Below are 16,501 nucleotides of genomic sequence, written 5' to 3'. Positions count from 1 at the left end.
AATCTCAGACTATATTTGGTAGACCCGGTGGTGTTTCGGAACCTGTTCCAGTACCACATCGAAAGTAACCAAATGTACCATGCGACACATCCCATCACGGCTTTTTTTATAACCTGAGGAACGGTTAACTAGAAAATAAGCTCATACCACATTAGAGACTACCGGTAGGGTTGCACAACCAGTGTTTGGTGCTTCGCCGGAACTACGAAAATAAATAAAATCAATGCAAGCGATAAATATGAGTAAGAGAACAAAATCTTGACAAATTAAACCCACATACAAACAGACGTCTCACTATACTCACTACGTTCTTGTTTTCAACGGTCAATCAAATATAACATAGAATTTGCAGAAAAAAACTTTATCGAAGATCGCAAATGGCTTTGATAAAATGCTTACTTTTCTTGAAAAATATCAGGATTCAGGAACACTTTGACTTACGTCGACGGAAAGGTCGTGAGAACATATACGACGAGAAAGGCACTATCACCACTAGGTGGATTAATTTGGGTTTTTTTTTCATCCCACTGCGGCGACACAGCGACCAAGAACGGTTCAATTTGATGAAATTTTGCCATTTTCCGTATGTTTACATACGTTATTGTGCAAATCAGCTGACTGATGTTTAGATGCACTCTCAATGGAATGTTAAGATTTTTGTCATATGTTGTTTTCCAATACTTTTGCATGACATATTTTAATTTTAAAGTCGTTCCTTCAAATTGAGTTCTCGCAACGGTGTCACGAACACCAATGCAAATCTACTGGTTGGAAAAACGCTCATGTTGGAACAGCTGATTTTTGTTTACTAAGTTTGACCAGTAACTCAAGTAGTGTTCGTGTGATGCTACGTGTACGTACACGCAAGCAGAAACCACTATAGGCAACAATGCTAGATGTAAGTCACAATGACTTCTGTATAACAAAAACTTTCGCTGCCGTGACAAGTATGCTGTTTAGGCGATGTGTTATGTCAGTTACAGTGTATGTCAACAAATATTCACTATCAAAAGAATGAATAGAAATTATTTGAGAGCAGCATGCGAAAGCTGGCCTTGATGCATGAATATTGTTTACAATAACACCAGAGACAACCAGACATAACATGTGAAATATTTGCCGCAAAACACTTCCTCTTACTACCATATGGGATATCAATGTTCTCCAAAGCATCATGTAGCTTCTGAGAGTCCATAATAATTTAAAATTATTAAGTGAAAGAACATTATTCGAAAAATTGGTGCATTAAAAATATTCGTTAATCAATTATCTTTGTGTTGACTCTACCGAGGAGTACGAATAAAAAAATACGCTGTTGATAAGTTTGTTGAAAATAAAGAATACTAAAAAATCACATGTGAGAATGTTTTTGATTGGCACTGTATATTCTTCGTGCTAGCCTTTTGATGCTACCGCCATATTGATTCAGTCGATCGAGTAGCGCATCAATTTTGTGGGGGTAAAATTCCATTATCCACGGTAAATTTAAAAGCGCACACTTTTTTTGGCCTTGAGATTACTCAACTTTGAATTGTTTTTCAGGTTTCTCCATTAAATTGTTGAGTCTGGTGCATCTCAAGATTTACTTTGCCCTTTTCAGACGAGCTGCTGTCAAGATAAAAAGAATCAGTTATACTTTCATGTATTTGTGTTCTCATAATTACTCTTGTTTGTCAGCTGATGTTCGAATGTTGTATTTTAAAAGTCATAAACACCATAAAAATACTCCCGTCTTTAGGCTATAATATATATTTCATTACATCTTGCTAACATGTTTGTTTGTTTTCATTAAGTTTGTTTCCATTACGTCAAAACTTTTGCAAAACAAAAAACGTGCGCTTTTTCGGTCATGCAAAAGTCATGAAACATGTTGCCGCAACTTTATCCCATGACTGAAAAATGTTTTAGAGAAGTACGAGAAACTTCTCCATAACAAGGTGTGTTGCTTGGGTTGGAGCACTCCTACTGATGAATAAATCAAGCGATTTCCCTAGGGATTTTTTCAAGAATTCCTCTTAGGATTCCTTCAGAGATCCTTCTAGGTAATTCTAAAATTTTCCTGTATTAATGCCTTCAGTTAATACTCATATATGAATTCCTCTAGAGATTTTACTCTGATTTCTCTGTTAGATTTCCCAATTGGGCATCCTCTATGGATTTCCCAGGAATCCCTCTTGCTTCTGAAAGTCCTTTAGAAAATCTTGTTAAAAATTCTCTTGAAATTCGTGCTAGAATTTATCAACCCATTTCTGTTGTGATTTCTCCTTAAACTACTCTAGATATTTACCCAGTACTTTTTTCAGGAATTCCTCCATTAATTTATCAAACAAATTTCTTCAAAGATTGAAGTAGGGCTTCCTCCAATGATTTTATAGAGAATGTTCCAGGAATTCCTCCAGGGACGCCTCTATGGATTTCTACAGAGATTGCAGTAAATATTCTTTCAGAAATTACTTAAGGGATTTATTCAGAGCTCTGTAAAGGTTTTTGCAGAAACATCTTACGGGATTTCTTTCGGGAATGTCCTGAGGGTTACGTTCCGTAATTCCTCGGGTAATTTCTCCAGAAATTCCCTCGAACAATTTTTCAAAGATTTCTCCAAAGATTTTTGAGAGATTAGGCTCCGGAAATTGAAGTGGAAAGGCAGCGGAACCGTAGCCAACTATTTTTGTAAGAGAAATTTTGAAATTTCATATGAATCGTAACACAGCGCTGGAACGCCCCCCCTCATTGGCGTTTCGTAATATTTGAGTGAACCCAAATCAGACCCTCCACACCTATCTCCGTCTCTGACGTGCTCAGAATTATTTTTCATGAATAAAAAAATGATTTTAAAAAATGTCCCGATTTTGTCAGCCCAAAATGCTACCAGAGGCTGACAAAATCGGGGCCTTACTGTACTCTGCTAACTGACCCGCATCGGATTACACAATAAATCAAATCGCCATTACTATGCTCTTAGGTGGTGAAATGAAGTATTTAAATTTGCATATGTATCAATCGACGATGGTGGTGTAGATAAATGTTTATCCTCTTTCCTAGCGGAGTATCACCACAACAAGGCAGTGGATGCGAATTTCGACCAAGATGCGTTTTTGCCCAGTTGCTTTGCATTTAATACCGTTCAAGTGGTGGGTCCGCTCGCTCATGAGCTGTGACTCTGACACAATGTTGATAAACATGATACTGGTTCTGATGAAGTGTTTGCTGCCGCTGCCATTCCATTTCGTTGATATTCCGCACAGGTCTGGTCATTATACGAGTTCAGTGTTGCACGACCTTCACCTTGTTGAGGCTGTTGATGATGTCGAACGCAGCAGGCTGTATTTGCGCGCTTGCATTTGCCGTAGGGTGCGGTGAGAGGAGAACGAAGATTTGATGAAGCGGAAAATCGACGTTGCCCTCAGTGACCTATGGGAGCACGGCAAATCACTCGTATAAGGTTACATAGGGACATCTCTAGGGATCCACCCTGCACAGCTGAATGGTTGAATGAGCATAAGACAGCGAAAGGGGAAATGATTGTCTCATATAAACTGGTGACGATGAATTTTGTCTGGCGAGCAAGGTTGACGAGGTTGTCAGGTGTCGCAGCCGGTTTCGCAATTCCTTGTAAGGAAAAATAATTAACCAGTAGTTCAAGAACGTTTCCGTGCAGTGCAATCTATTGATAGTCGCTTGGCGCTTGGTGATTGTTACTTTTAAGTCACTTCAGCGTAAACCGTACTAATCGATCAGCCTTTCAAGGTTTGTTCCAGTTAGATGAACCTACCCATATGAATTCAGCGAATTGCACAAGTCTAATTAAACAAACGCTGACCTAATGAGCGATATGGATTATACAACTCATTTCCATCAATGCCTGCACGACTGAGGTGAATCCTTAATCGATAGAAAGTAAAACCGAAAACCTTTCGTTTTAGTTTTTCATTTCATTTTTCACCGGTGACGGCACAGAAAAAACTCCCAAACGTACAAAGTCAAAGCAAAATGTAGACCACTTAGCGATTCGTCAGCTTTTCTTTGGAGGTGGGTGCGACTGCGAGAGGAAAAAAAAAGAAGTGCAGGAACCAATTCGCTCTCTATGGCATAACAATCCGGTGCAAATAGGCGCTAATTCAATCATAATTCCGAGTGTAACGAACAAATTGGCGCCTCACATCAGAGTCTACCAATTTCCCAGCACAATTAGTGCATGCATGGGAAGTCAATCTAATTATTATGTTTGCTGCAGATCTGTGGATCTGTGCTGTGACGAAATTATAGTTTATGATTTTGTGTTCGACTCTCTTTCATCTGGATATGATGGGTGGTGATGTTTTCGTGTGTGACGTTGACAGTATGTTGAATGCATATTATGAACATTATGCATTTAAATGGCTATTAGGGGCTGTTCATAAACCACGTAGACCAAAATTTGGCCATCTCTGACCCTCCCCCTCCCTATCGTATAGACTTTTGTCCATTCAAAATTTTGAAATTTGTATGGAGCGTAGACTTTGGTCAGAGCCACCCCCCTCCCCCCAAAAAGTCTACGTGGTTTATGAGCGGCCCCCTATCGATATAGTGTCGATGATAAAGAAAATCTATGAAATAGCGAAGAAGCTTTGTCCGAACCGAAAGAATTTGTTGTTCTTAATCTATGAATAATTGTGCTACTCGGTTCAGCATATTTGGCGCTTTAGAAAATTTTCTCAACAGCGAGGACAAAAAAACATAAGTGAAAAAGTTCAGATGTGTGATATATAAAGCAATTTCTTTGAAAATGATGGTGGAATTGTGGGTAACATGAATATGGTGGGGTTTTACAGCATTTAACGTGATAACGTGAATCATGATAGTTCTGCTGATCTTGGACTTGAAAATAAACTGAACCACTTTTAAATGACGAAAATATCGAAAAGGTCTGATGAAAAACTGTGCTTATAGTAATTAGGGACAATCCCTATATTAATCGAAATTTACACGTGTGCGATAATTATTAATTATTAATTTCAATTCTCAGTATTCTGAAATTCCAACAATCTACATACTCATATAAGAAAACATTTAGTGAAGAAAAAAAATATGTTATGGTTTCAATAAAATTTTAGGAGTAACTTTGAAACAAACAAAGGTGAATATAATTGAGATCGATTTCAAGCAGATGAATACAGGTACAACGCTCAGAGTCAGTGAACTACGTGGAACTTGGTGAGGTCTTTCTTATTACACTCTATGTACTCTATATTGTTATATCACTACATATAAGTTGAAAATTCGCTATTTTCAACATCCTTTCACCTATTGGAAGCTGCTGCAGTTCTGGGCGCTTTCTAAGTTGATGAAAGGGTTTATAAATGCCTGCGAGGACTTGGCCAGATGTGTTGAGCTGAGTGGGTCTATGACATTCCAGATAGTAGGGACATAGGCAATGTCAATAGATATATTCAACTTTGCAACTCCATCCAAGATTTGTGCAAGTATTCATGCTATGCTAACTTTGAAACAAACAAAGGTGAAACACTTGGTTCAAACTCTATATATTTTTTGCAGAATTTGTTCAAACTCAGTATATTGAAATTTCTCAAGCATATCATTACACAACTGGAGCAAAAAGTTAATATAATTTTTTTAACTTTTATAAAATAAGATTATTATTAGAAAATACACCTGTTTAAATATTCTTTAAAATAAGAATTGCAGTACATTCCAAACTTTACATAAGAAGCTTTAAAAGCGTTGCACATACATTTTACATCAAATTTGCTGACATGCAGTTGACTATATCGAAACTATACGTTGTGTTCATTTTACCCCCATCGATTGCTCATTTTACCCTCATTGTATTTCGTTACTCGGTTTTCTTCCTTTTCTGTCATCGATAATAGTTAAGGACTATTGTATTTTTGAGCATTTTTCCCTTCTATAACACAGCGGGTCTCCAGTTAGCCTAGTGGTTAAGGCTATGGATCGCCAATCCGGAGACGGCGGGTTCGATTCCCGTTCCGGTCGGGAAAATTTTCTCGACTCCCTGGGCATAGAGTATCATTGTACTTGCCCCACAATATACAAATTCATGCGATGGCAGGCAAAGAAAGCCCTTCAAATTATAACTGTGGAAGTGCTCAAAGAACACTAAGTTGAAGAGAGGCAGGCCAAGTGCCAGTGCGGACGTAGAGCCATAAAGAAGAAGAAGAAGAAGAAGAACACAGAGTAACAAAAAATATCTTTTGGTCTGTCTCAAGAGCAAACTTATGTGTCTCTGACAGATTTTGGGCCGCTGAATCTGAATCCGGGCTCAGAATTGCTCCAGCATGTCACAATTTTGAGCTATACCTTAATTTATATGGCAAAATATGCTATTTTGGGCTTTTTTGACTGCAAACTATTAGGCATGGAAACATTTTTTTAACCAATCAAATCATAAATTGGTCAATTAACATCTAAATTAACGACTTATGCAAGATATTTCGTTTTATCAAATCGAATTTGATAGTTTTAAGCGATTTATGATAGGTAGATACGATATTTCCCATACAAGTCACCATCCAAAAATTGCATGCAAGTTTACATACTAATATAAAATTCTTAAATTTATCAAACTTAATTTGGTAAAACGAAAAATTTTGCATGGGTCGTTAATTTAGATGTTAATTAATCAATTTATCCTTTGATTTCTTAAAAAATATATTTCAGTGTTTAAGGGCCGTTCGTTCCCGTTTAAGGTCGAGGAAAAATCCGCCATTGCTCTGTTGCTACTAAGATGGTAATCTCAGATTCTACTTCATATAATGGAATAAAAGTCACTTGCAGTGCATATGCTGATTGTTTTTCAGCCTCATCTGTGCGATAGAAATCGAGAATACCATCTACAAAATCGCGAGGCAAATTATTAGAAAGAGAGGGAAGATGGGAAAAATATCATGGCGTCCCGATTCACCTTAATGGCTTGCAGTCAAAAAGGCTCAAAATCGTATATTTTGCTCTATAAATTGAGGTATAGCTCAAAATTGTGACGTGCTGGAGCAAATCTGAGCCCGAATTCGGATTCAGCGGCCCAAAATCTGTCAGAGACACATATGTTTGCACTTGAGACGAATAAATGTTGCGCAATGTAATGCTTGCTTAGAACACTATACCATCTACGATATTACACATCATGATGAAAAAAGAGGATTTTGACATATTTCTGTTAAAAACACCATCAAACGCTTATGGTGTTTATATTACCCCCAAATCCCCCATCTTAAGAACAATTTTTAAGCATTTGCGTGTATTTGCGTTATTTTGAACTTAGAGATAGTTCTTCACAAAACTCAAGAATAACAAAAGTATCTACTACCAGGATGAAAGCTTATTAAATTCTCCTATCAAGAGTAATATCTAGAGCATTTGAGGTTGGGTAGTTCTTCCAGTTTTCCTTTTCGGATTCATAAATTTTCAAACTTTTTACATTTCAAAGTTTACGATAAAAATATACTCCTCTTTATGTCACATTTCTTCAAGTCAAGGCCATTCATTTTCATTGGCCTCCTTAGCAACAATCCCACCAATTGTCATGTATTTTATTTGCAGTAAAACTGAGCGACTAATACGAGATGTGAGCCTAAAATACTGTATTATGGAATCGAGTTTTGCATTAAAATTAACAGCAATATTCTAAGCTGCTTCACAATGGGCCTAGCCCCTTTAAGGCGAAACTGGATGTATTTCTTATATTTTTGCTTTTGTTTTTTTTTAAATAGATAATGAAGCAATTTTTAAAAATTTGGTTTTCATACACACTTAGATGAAGGATCGAGGTAACTCCTATTTTTTTTTTCTATTTTTACATTACGTTTTTGTTTTTTCGGAATAAAAGAAAAAGTTTTCTAAATTTTGTTTTAAAATGTTTTTTTTTGTAAAAACGGAACACATTTTCCAACAGGAAATAAAAATCAGAAGATACTTACCTTGATCCTTCCAAAAAAACATTGCTTCGTTATTAAAAAAAAAATAAAAAAAAACCGAAACATGAGAAAATGCATCCAGTTTTATCTTAATGTTTTAATGCTAGACTTGACCAGAGTTACCACACAATTCAAATGTTTTACCCGATGTGTGGTTTCCGAAATTATAGGGGGTGGCCAACAAGATTGGGATAGGCATTTTTTTCTCTCACAAAAAAGTTTAACAAGCTCTAACTTTTCATAGAGAGCATCCAAGTTTTTCAAGAAATTCCAAAACTTTTTCTAGCTTTTATAAGGTGCCTATTTTATTAGGAATTTTGAAGCATTAGCTTGCATATTGTTGATAAACATTCAAGTATCATTAAATATGGTTCACTGGTTTCGGAGATATGACAGTGTTTTACGAGAATCTAGAACTTAGAGCGCCAAAACACCTTCGTAAACGATTAATCAATCGACCTCAAATTTGTACCAAAGATGCACATATAATAAGTTCACAAACAGTCTAAATTTGAGAATTTTTAATGCGCTTCATGAAAAGTTACAGCTTGTTGAACTTTTTTTGCGAGAGAGAAAAAAGTTGCCTATCCCAAACATTTTGGCCATCCTCTGTACATATTAGGTATACATTCCAAGAAATCTTCAAAACTGAATTTTAATGCCCAAGTTCTGCATTCACCTCAACGGATTAACCAGTGCTGGGAATGGTAACAGTAGTTTGCTTTGATTTCATGATTGACTCGTTGTCTTTTGAAATCCGGGAGAAATTTATTTGAATCAATACAGTAGGCGTTCTAAACCATGTCTACGGTAGCAGCCACAGTGCGGGAGCTCCAAAACGAGTGTCAGTGAAATTCGTTTTACGTACTGGAGTACTTCGTACTTCACTAGGAGCAGTTCTCTTTTTTTTTCATTAAAGCTATATTCGTCATTAGGCTATCTCAACGTTTTAAAAATATGCTGAGCTCGTTGAATTTTCATTCCCCTTTACCTGACCAATCCCTGACCTTTTCCTGAGTGGACCACTGTATTTCCGAGGAACGATTACCGATCGCCCGTCTGTTTCTTCCACCCTCTCGTTATGCCTTCCAAGCATCGGTCCTTCCGAGGCCTCATCCATGCAGCAGGAGAAGACATTCTGTTCTTTCACTGAACTGCCATTTCTGGTGTAGTTGATTGGTTCCGAAATCTGGATAAAATGGGTACGGTTTGTCGCGAGACTGCGATGTCGGTAAGAATCCTGTCCGAATCACGGTTCGAAGCAAGGCTCGAATCCCACATACGGCTCCACGGTTCACTACTACGAACATTCAATTAGAAGTCAGGTAATTTGCCTAACATTACCGACCTACTGTAGCAAGCTACCGTAGCAACGTATGGTTACCGATGAGTTTCAACAAACTAGGCTACAGTAGCGAACAAATTTGCAGTTATCACCATGGGTAGCTGTGATTTGCATTGTTTTGGCTCCGCAGAAAGAACTTCGCGATATTTCCCAGCACTGATTAACATACCAAAAACAAGCAAGGATAATAATGGAAACCTCTCGGTAAACAGACATGATGTGTTTGAAAGGTAGAGGCAGCACTTTGACAAACACTTGACCGATTTTCTCAGTCACCATCTGGCAATACGAACAACTGCTGGATGAAAAGAAGTTTTAATTTAACTCATCTGTGATCATTCAAATTTGGAATGTTAGAACTTCTCAGCAATCATCATTTTGAGCCCAGACCATCTTCCGTCGTATGATAAACCAAATGAGTTCGGGGAAAGATGTCAAGCCGACTTCGTCGATGGCCTTTCGTACGGAAAGAACTCTAAAAATGCCGATCTAACCCATCACGGGCAGCTTGTTCAAAACTCGAGAAAAAACAGATGAGGAATCTTTTACAAATATTGTTTGCATTCCATCTTGCCAAAATCTGTCAAAAGTCCTCTAGAATTCGTTAAAGATCGTGTTCGCCGCGATGTTACTAAAGAATATGAGGAAAAATGTGGATTGGGCCTTGATTGGGATTGAAAAAGTGCAGTGAAACGATGGATAGAAAGTATTTTGTAAATGTCAATTTCCTGATTTTGCTTTGGTTGACCAAGCCATGTGGAAATTACACGAAACAATTCATGCAAATTTAACTCGTCTTCATTAGATAGATCATGTCTTACATGTCTTCGTAATACGATTCTGTGTACATTGAGAAAGGGTTAGCTAGTCTCAAACCCCATTCATTGGTTCTCTGTGTAATTCCGATTGCTCCGGTCAATCATGGAGTAGCAACTCATGCTCATTTCCATAATTCTTCCTCCAGTGATTTCTCCAAGGATACAGTCAGATTTTTCTCAAAAATCAGCCAAGAACGACTGCTGGGATTCCTTCACAAATTCTTATCGAGACATCTCAAGGGATTTCTCCATGGACTCTCCCACATATTCCTCCTGTGGTTCCTCCAGAGATTTTTAACCAGGGTTCCTCCATAAATTTCGGCAAGGACTTACCCAAGTTTTCTTTTGGCATTACTACTAGGAATTTCTAGTTGGAATTCCTCCAGTAATTCCTGCTGTAATTTATTCATGGATATCTCCTACTTTAGACTTAGGTATTCCAACTAGGCACTAACGTGCGCAGCTTCTTCTTTTTCTTGCTCATTCTCTTCGATTAACGTAAGAAAGAGCGTGATAAAAGAGAGGGCAAGTGTTCCCTCTTTAATATTTCTCCTTCACGTGTTTGTTTACGAGAGTGAGTGAGAAAAAAGAAAAAGCTGCGCACGCTAGAGCTACTGGGAGTCCTCCTGAGATTATTTTAGGAACAATTGCTGGAATTGCTCCAGGACTGCTACTGGGGTTTCTCTAGAAATTTCAGGTAGCGATAATCCAGGATTTATTTTGCTGGGTTTTCCAAGAAATATCTGCAGAGAATCCTCCAGGAAGTCCTGGCAGATTCTCCAGAGCAATAATAGGTGATATTTTTACCGAAAATGTTTGGAAATCGCAGCAAGAATTCCCGAAGAAATTACAGGAGGAGCTTTTTGCAGAAATCCCTGCTGTTTACTGGATGTATTGCAAAAGGAATTAGGACAGGAATACTTCGAGATGAATCCCAGGAGGAAATGCCTAAGAATAATTTTTGGAGGAACCCAAGCAGTCATCCTTACAAGAATTGCTGGGGAAATCTTTTAAGACATCCTTTTTGAATTCCTTTAAGAATGCCTGATGAGAATCGGCTAGATATTTCAGCTAGAATTCTTCCATTAAATTGTTCAAGGATTTCTTCAGAAATTGTTCCGGTGATTTCTTTAGGGATTTCTTCAATGATTCCTCTAGGAGTTTCGTTCGCAATATCTCCATGAGTTCTTACTGGGATTCCTTCAGAAACTCCAACCAGGATTTCTCCAAGCATTCTTGATGAGTTTCCCTTACCAGTTCAAGATGGTATTTTTGCATGTAATGGAATCGTTAGAAATCCTCCAGGAATTGATAAAAATTTCCTACAAGGATTGCTTAGGGAATCCCAGCAAGAATTTCATTACAAATTGCTGGAGAAATTCCAGAAGCATTCCAGGAGCAATTTGAACATACATTCTCAAAGGAATCTGAAGAGGATTTCTAGTATGAAAACGAAGAGTACTTTCTAAAAGAATCCTTGGAGGCTTTCTTGGAAGAATTCCTAGAGAAATGCTGATGAAATTCCTGAAAAAATCTCTGGGTGAATTTCTGGAGGAACTCATAGAGAAGTTATAGCAGTGGTTGCTGGATGAATCTTATCAAGAATAGTTCGAGAAATCCCAACAAAAATGTCTAGAGGTATTCCCAGAAGAATTCTTGGATAAGTTTCAAGTATTACTGGAGGAACGACTTGAGGAATTTCTGGAGAAAACCCCGCAGGCATTTATGGGGAAGTTTGAAGTGGAATTTGTGGAGCATTCAATCCTGAGTGATCTAGCTTCCTACACATTTTCAAATTTTCGTATAGACAAAAGTCTACGATGGGAGATGGCCAAAACTTGCCCTACATGGTTTATGAATAGTCCCTTATTTCATTGTCGTTACTGATTCTCGGCCCATTAATATCGAATTAGGGATAGTAGATTATTTGTAATAATCTTCAATTCAGGGAATTAACTAAATGCAAATTTTTTCAATCATATATATTTCGGATTACAATATTAGTGTTAAATATTGAAATTCTTAAAAAGTTTCAAAAAATTTATAGGATCCAACCACATGCTTTAGCAAGTGCCGCCATATGATCATCTTTACTCATCTGTTCATTCACCGAAAAGCACATCTCATCATAAAACGTCAATCGTGATGCGAAAAAAACGTTAGAACCAGTTCTCAAATCTGTATATGAAATTGAAGCCTTCCGAAGAAGACACCACACACCGACTCGACCAGTTTGTTTCCCAAACCAAAACGTTTTCCGCGCCAACAACAACAGTGTTGCATCTTAGCCACGGTTTGACTTCCTCTTCGTATGAACTTTGCACAACAAGTGCCTCTCGCACTCACTCACTCACTCGCTCGCAAGGTGCAATCAGGGGAATCCGTATCGTGTAATTGCATCTCGCGCCTCCTCAAACTCTAACTGACTGGCTGACGAACTGTGACGGATTTCGATTTCGTCTCACGCGAAAGGTGAATTTATTATCGGAATCACACGAACCGGATAAATTACAAAAGACGATTTAAGGTCATTAGTGACGTGAAGTTCATCTCGTTTCGCCAATTAGTCGACGATGATTATGAGTGCACTCTCCCTCAATCGGCGGCGGTATTATATGTAGGCGGTCGAAGATGGAGCTACCGGTTGTAACAGGTGTCGGAAGGTGGAAAATTTGGCATAGGCTTAGTTACTAGGTGGTACTGGAGACGATCAGTGGACCAAATCATTTAGGCATCAATCAGTTGATTCATTGGGAATCATAAATAGCTTTTCTCTGAAATTGCGTAACGCACGCAATATCCGCAATCACACTCCATTCATGATTCACACGCAACTTTATATACTAGGTATAATAATCCTTACCGAGGACGTCGTGGATGAGGTAAGATATCAGGTAGGCCACTGTTGCCGTTACCAGGTACCAGCCGGTGGCGGCACACATGCTGATCTCGCAAACCATTTTTCTTCAATTTTTTTTGACACTTTCTTCGAAAAATCACTCTCACTTGGCTCCTTGCGATTTTCTTCCTTCGCTTTTATTATAGGACTATAAATACGAAACACACGCACAATTGCTTCCACACGATGGCACTGACTGCTATTTTTCGGTCGATAAGAATGGAAAGGAAAATTCAGGAAAATAGACTTTCGTTTTGATACAGTTTGTGCTCGATAATGAATTCCAAGGGAAGCGATCTGACCGAATGACTAGGGGGGAATTTCACGCACAGATGCTTGGAATGTCTGTTTTCGGAATTTAAGTTTATTCACTTGCTCGCAGTTCTTACCGTTATTTGTGCACAGGACACCGTCTGCTTCGGAAAAGCTTTCGATTTACTAAATTTTCTTTTAAGTTGCCAATTTTATCTAGAAAAGAGCAGCAGAGAACTTGTATTCGTTTTAAAATTCCACTTCAACTTCAGTTTCTATATGTCCCCCTTTTTTTTGGAAAATTATTCATGATCATGCTCACTTTAACCCTCGAATGATCTGCCCATAATTGCATAACAGTCACATTCAACAAAAGTAGGCATTGCAGAAAATGGAGCTCGATTTAAGGCTTTTTACGGCATCATCAGCGTCGGCAGCCATGTTGGATATGAGGGTCGAAATTTCAAAGTGATAATTCTCTACCACCAAAGCGAATATTCATATGAAAAAGTATCATCCTATATGCTCACTCGCAGTGATTACGATGATACTTTTTCAGCTGCGTTGCTGCAAAATTGACAGTTTTTTATCACTTCAAAATCGCGAGGCAAACAATCATTGAAAAGCAAAAAGTCAATGATTCGTTTGAAAGCTTAGTGATGCATCATGACACCTTAACAACTTGTGCTATATGGGAAAGGATCGAACTTTTAAAAGTTGATCAAAAATTCAAAATTAATCCTTCTGCAATGAAATCTTCTACAGCTCTCAATATTGACAAAAACTGCGAATGTTACAAATATGCAGTTATGCGATTAGATCGCGCTGTTGTATTTCGTTTAAAACGTTGAAATAAAACTCGCTTTTTGTATTCAGCATTAGCACGGTACTGACAGTAGTGGCCAACCACGCGACTAACACGAGGAAGTCTGAATAAAAATATGTTTCTGCCACACCAGTGGCGCCAAGCACTACTTTGATACTTTATATAGGACGAATTTCACGCTAACTCGACCAACGGTTGCAAGCACCTTCTCAGAATCAGATAAAACTTGGTGGGCATAAACAATAGGTCTTTCTAACTTTGCATATGTACTTTGTTTTTCGAAATTTCTCAAGAGGGCTTAATTTTTTTCCTAGATTTTTATTAAATCGATGTACCTAGCTCAAAAACTGACAAGACCCCCAAAAAGTGAAGTATGGTGGTATATGGTAAAATTCCATGAATTTTTTTAGAAAAATAACCAAAAAGTATTAAAATAATTCTTACACTGAAAAATAAAGGTGTTAAAAATATTACATTGTTAGAAAAACATTTTTTCCTTAAATATGTCACAGCAATATTGTTTGGAGAAAATATAGGTATTCTGAAGACCTTTTTTCAGAAAAAAAATCATTGATTTAAAAAGATAGGTTTTTTTTCGTAACATCGATTTTAGTTTCTAAAACGTTAAATTTTCTGTGTATTAAGAAATTTAATATTTTTTGGACATATTTTTTTTTCTAAAAAATTTCATGGAATTTTACAATAGTCTGCCATACAACACTTTTTCGTAAGTCTTTTAGCTGGGTAGAAATCCGGAACCAGAAACCGGCAAAATGCGTCATGATTGGGCGATAAATGTGTGTTCTTATGTTATGAATATACACCATGAAAAATCGGCATGATATCATGACGAGTTTTGCTGTGACATAGCTTCGACGCTTCATTTCTTATGTTTAGTACATATTACAAATTATATTATAAATTTGCGGCATGAAATTATGCCGCATGTACTCTAGGAAGATGACGAAATTTTATGAAATCATAAGCCTTATTTATGATATTTGTACTTATCATTTATGTTTTCGGTTCCATTACCAAAAATATGGAAACCGCTTTCAATCAAATTGAAACTAGCAACACATGCTTAATTAAATTGACTTTAAACCGCTTCTAGTTCCAATTACTTTTTGGTAGTTCTTAACTCCGGTAGCATAAAAAAAGTAGAAGATGCGAAAGGAATTTTGATCCTCAAATCAGTGAGTTGGATAAGGCGCCGTCAGGCATCGTACACAAATTACGTAACGCTATAGGGGGAGGGGGAGTCTAGCTTAGCCTTATGAGCCATACAAAATATGTTTGGTTTTCATACAAAAAGCGTTACATGGGGGAGGGGGGGAGTTTGAAATCGCTGATTTAAGCGTTACGTAATTTGTGTACCATGCCTTATAGATAATGAAGAAAAATATCTTTTCTGTGAGGTTTCTGAATCCAATTCAAAAGCCTTTCCTTTTTTGCTGCAGAAGATCCTCAACGGGGTGCTCACTCCGCAGTATTGTTGTGAAATATTAATAAGGAAAGAGTTATACAGTTTTTGTTTATTTATAGAATACCTTGTCTTACCACGAAACACAGCCAATCAGTACACGACGTAAACAAAATCGGTCGTTTTTGCGCCGACGGACTTGCATTGTGCGTGGACCGTGTGGTGACGACGTTGATGAGTGGCATTTAGTGCAAAGCTCGCACCCGTTTGTTTCGTTGCATTGCTTCATGCCGCTGTTTTATGGTTTTATGAGTCAGCGGCTTAACTCTATGACTCAGCGGCATGGTTCTATGACTTATAGTCATGTTATCATGAAGCAACATATTTTATGATTTCATAAATTTTTCGTCATGTTTTGGGTTCCGGATTTTTACCCGTGTACATCGAATTAAAAGAAAAAAACTGTGAAAGAAATGTTACGATGCTACTCTAGAAAAAAAATAGAAAACAAAGTATACCAAGTTGCTTAGAAAGCACTATTGTTTATACCAACCAAGATTCATCCGATTCTGAGAGGGTGCTGTCAGCCCCATACAAGGGTTGTTGGTACGAAACTCGTCTAACAAGGGAAGGTTAAGATGGTGTCCCCCGGGGATTTCAACCGGACCATTTTTGTTGCATTCTACATGTGGAAATATGAATAAATCCATAGCCTTTCGGGTGATGGACCAGTGGTGTAGTCAGGAGGGGCCCTCAAAGGGGCAAATTTGGCAAAATATAACATTATTGAAAAATGCTCAAACGCCATCAAAATGCAAATTTCTAAATGTAATGCGGTAGAAACAGGCAGAATATGCATAAATACATGATTTCATAGTAAATTTAATTTACCATAGGCGTTACCAGGGTGAGATGAGTGATCAACAAGGTGATATATTTTTATTAAAATAACTTCAACTGGTTCTTACCCTGGCAACGCCTATGGTAAATTAAATTTGATACGAAAT

General features: G+C 37.6%; 1 protein-coding gene across 19 annotated transcripts in view; it reads right to left on the bottom strand.

Moving 5' to 3' along the window:
- The window catches only part of LOC109409684 (uncharacterized), a 179,608-nt gene that overhangs the window by 39,840 nt on the left and 123,267 nt on the right, over nt 1–16,501 (bottom strand). The window contains exon 1 of one of the 19 annotated variants that reach the window (XM_062854614.1): nt 12,958–13,398. The exons of the other annotated variants lie outside the window; for them this stretch is intronic. Within the exon in view, the coding sequence (XP_062710598.1) occupies nt 12,958–13,054 (97 nt within the window). The 5' untranslated portion in view covers nt 13,055–13,398. Of the gene's footprint in view, nt 1–12,957; nt 13,399–16,501 lie in introns of those variants that run through there. 19 annotated transcript variants of the gene reach the window in all.

The sequence above is a fragment of the Aedes albopictus genome, chromosome 2 (genome assembly GCF_035046485.1).
Source record: "Aedes albopictus strain Foshan chromosome 2, AalbF5, whole genome shotgun sequence".
Lineage (NCBI taxonomy): Eukaryota > Metazoa > Arthropoda > Insecta > Diptera > Culicidae > Aedes > Aedes albopictus.
This window is presented reverse-complemented; position numbering and strand designations above follow the sequence as displayed.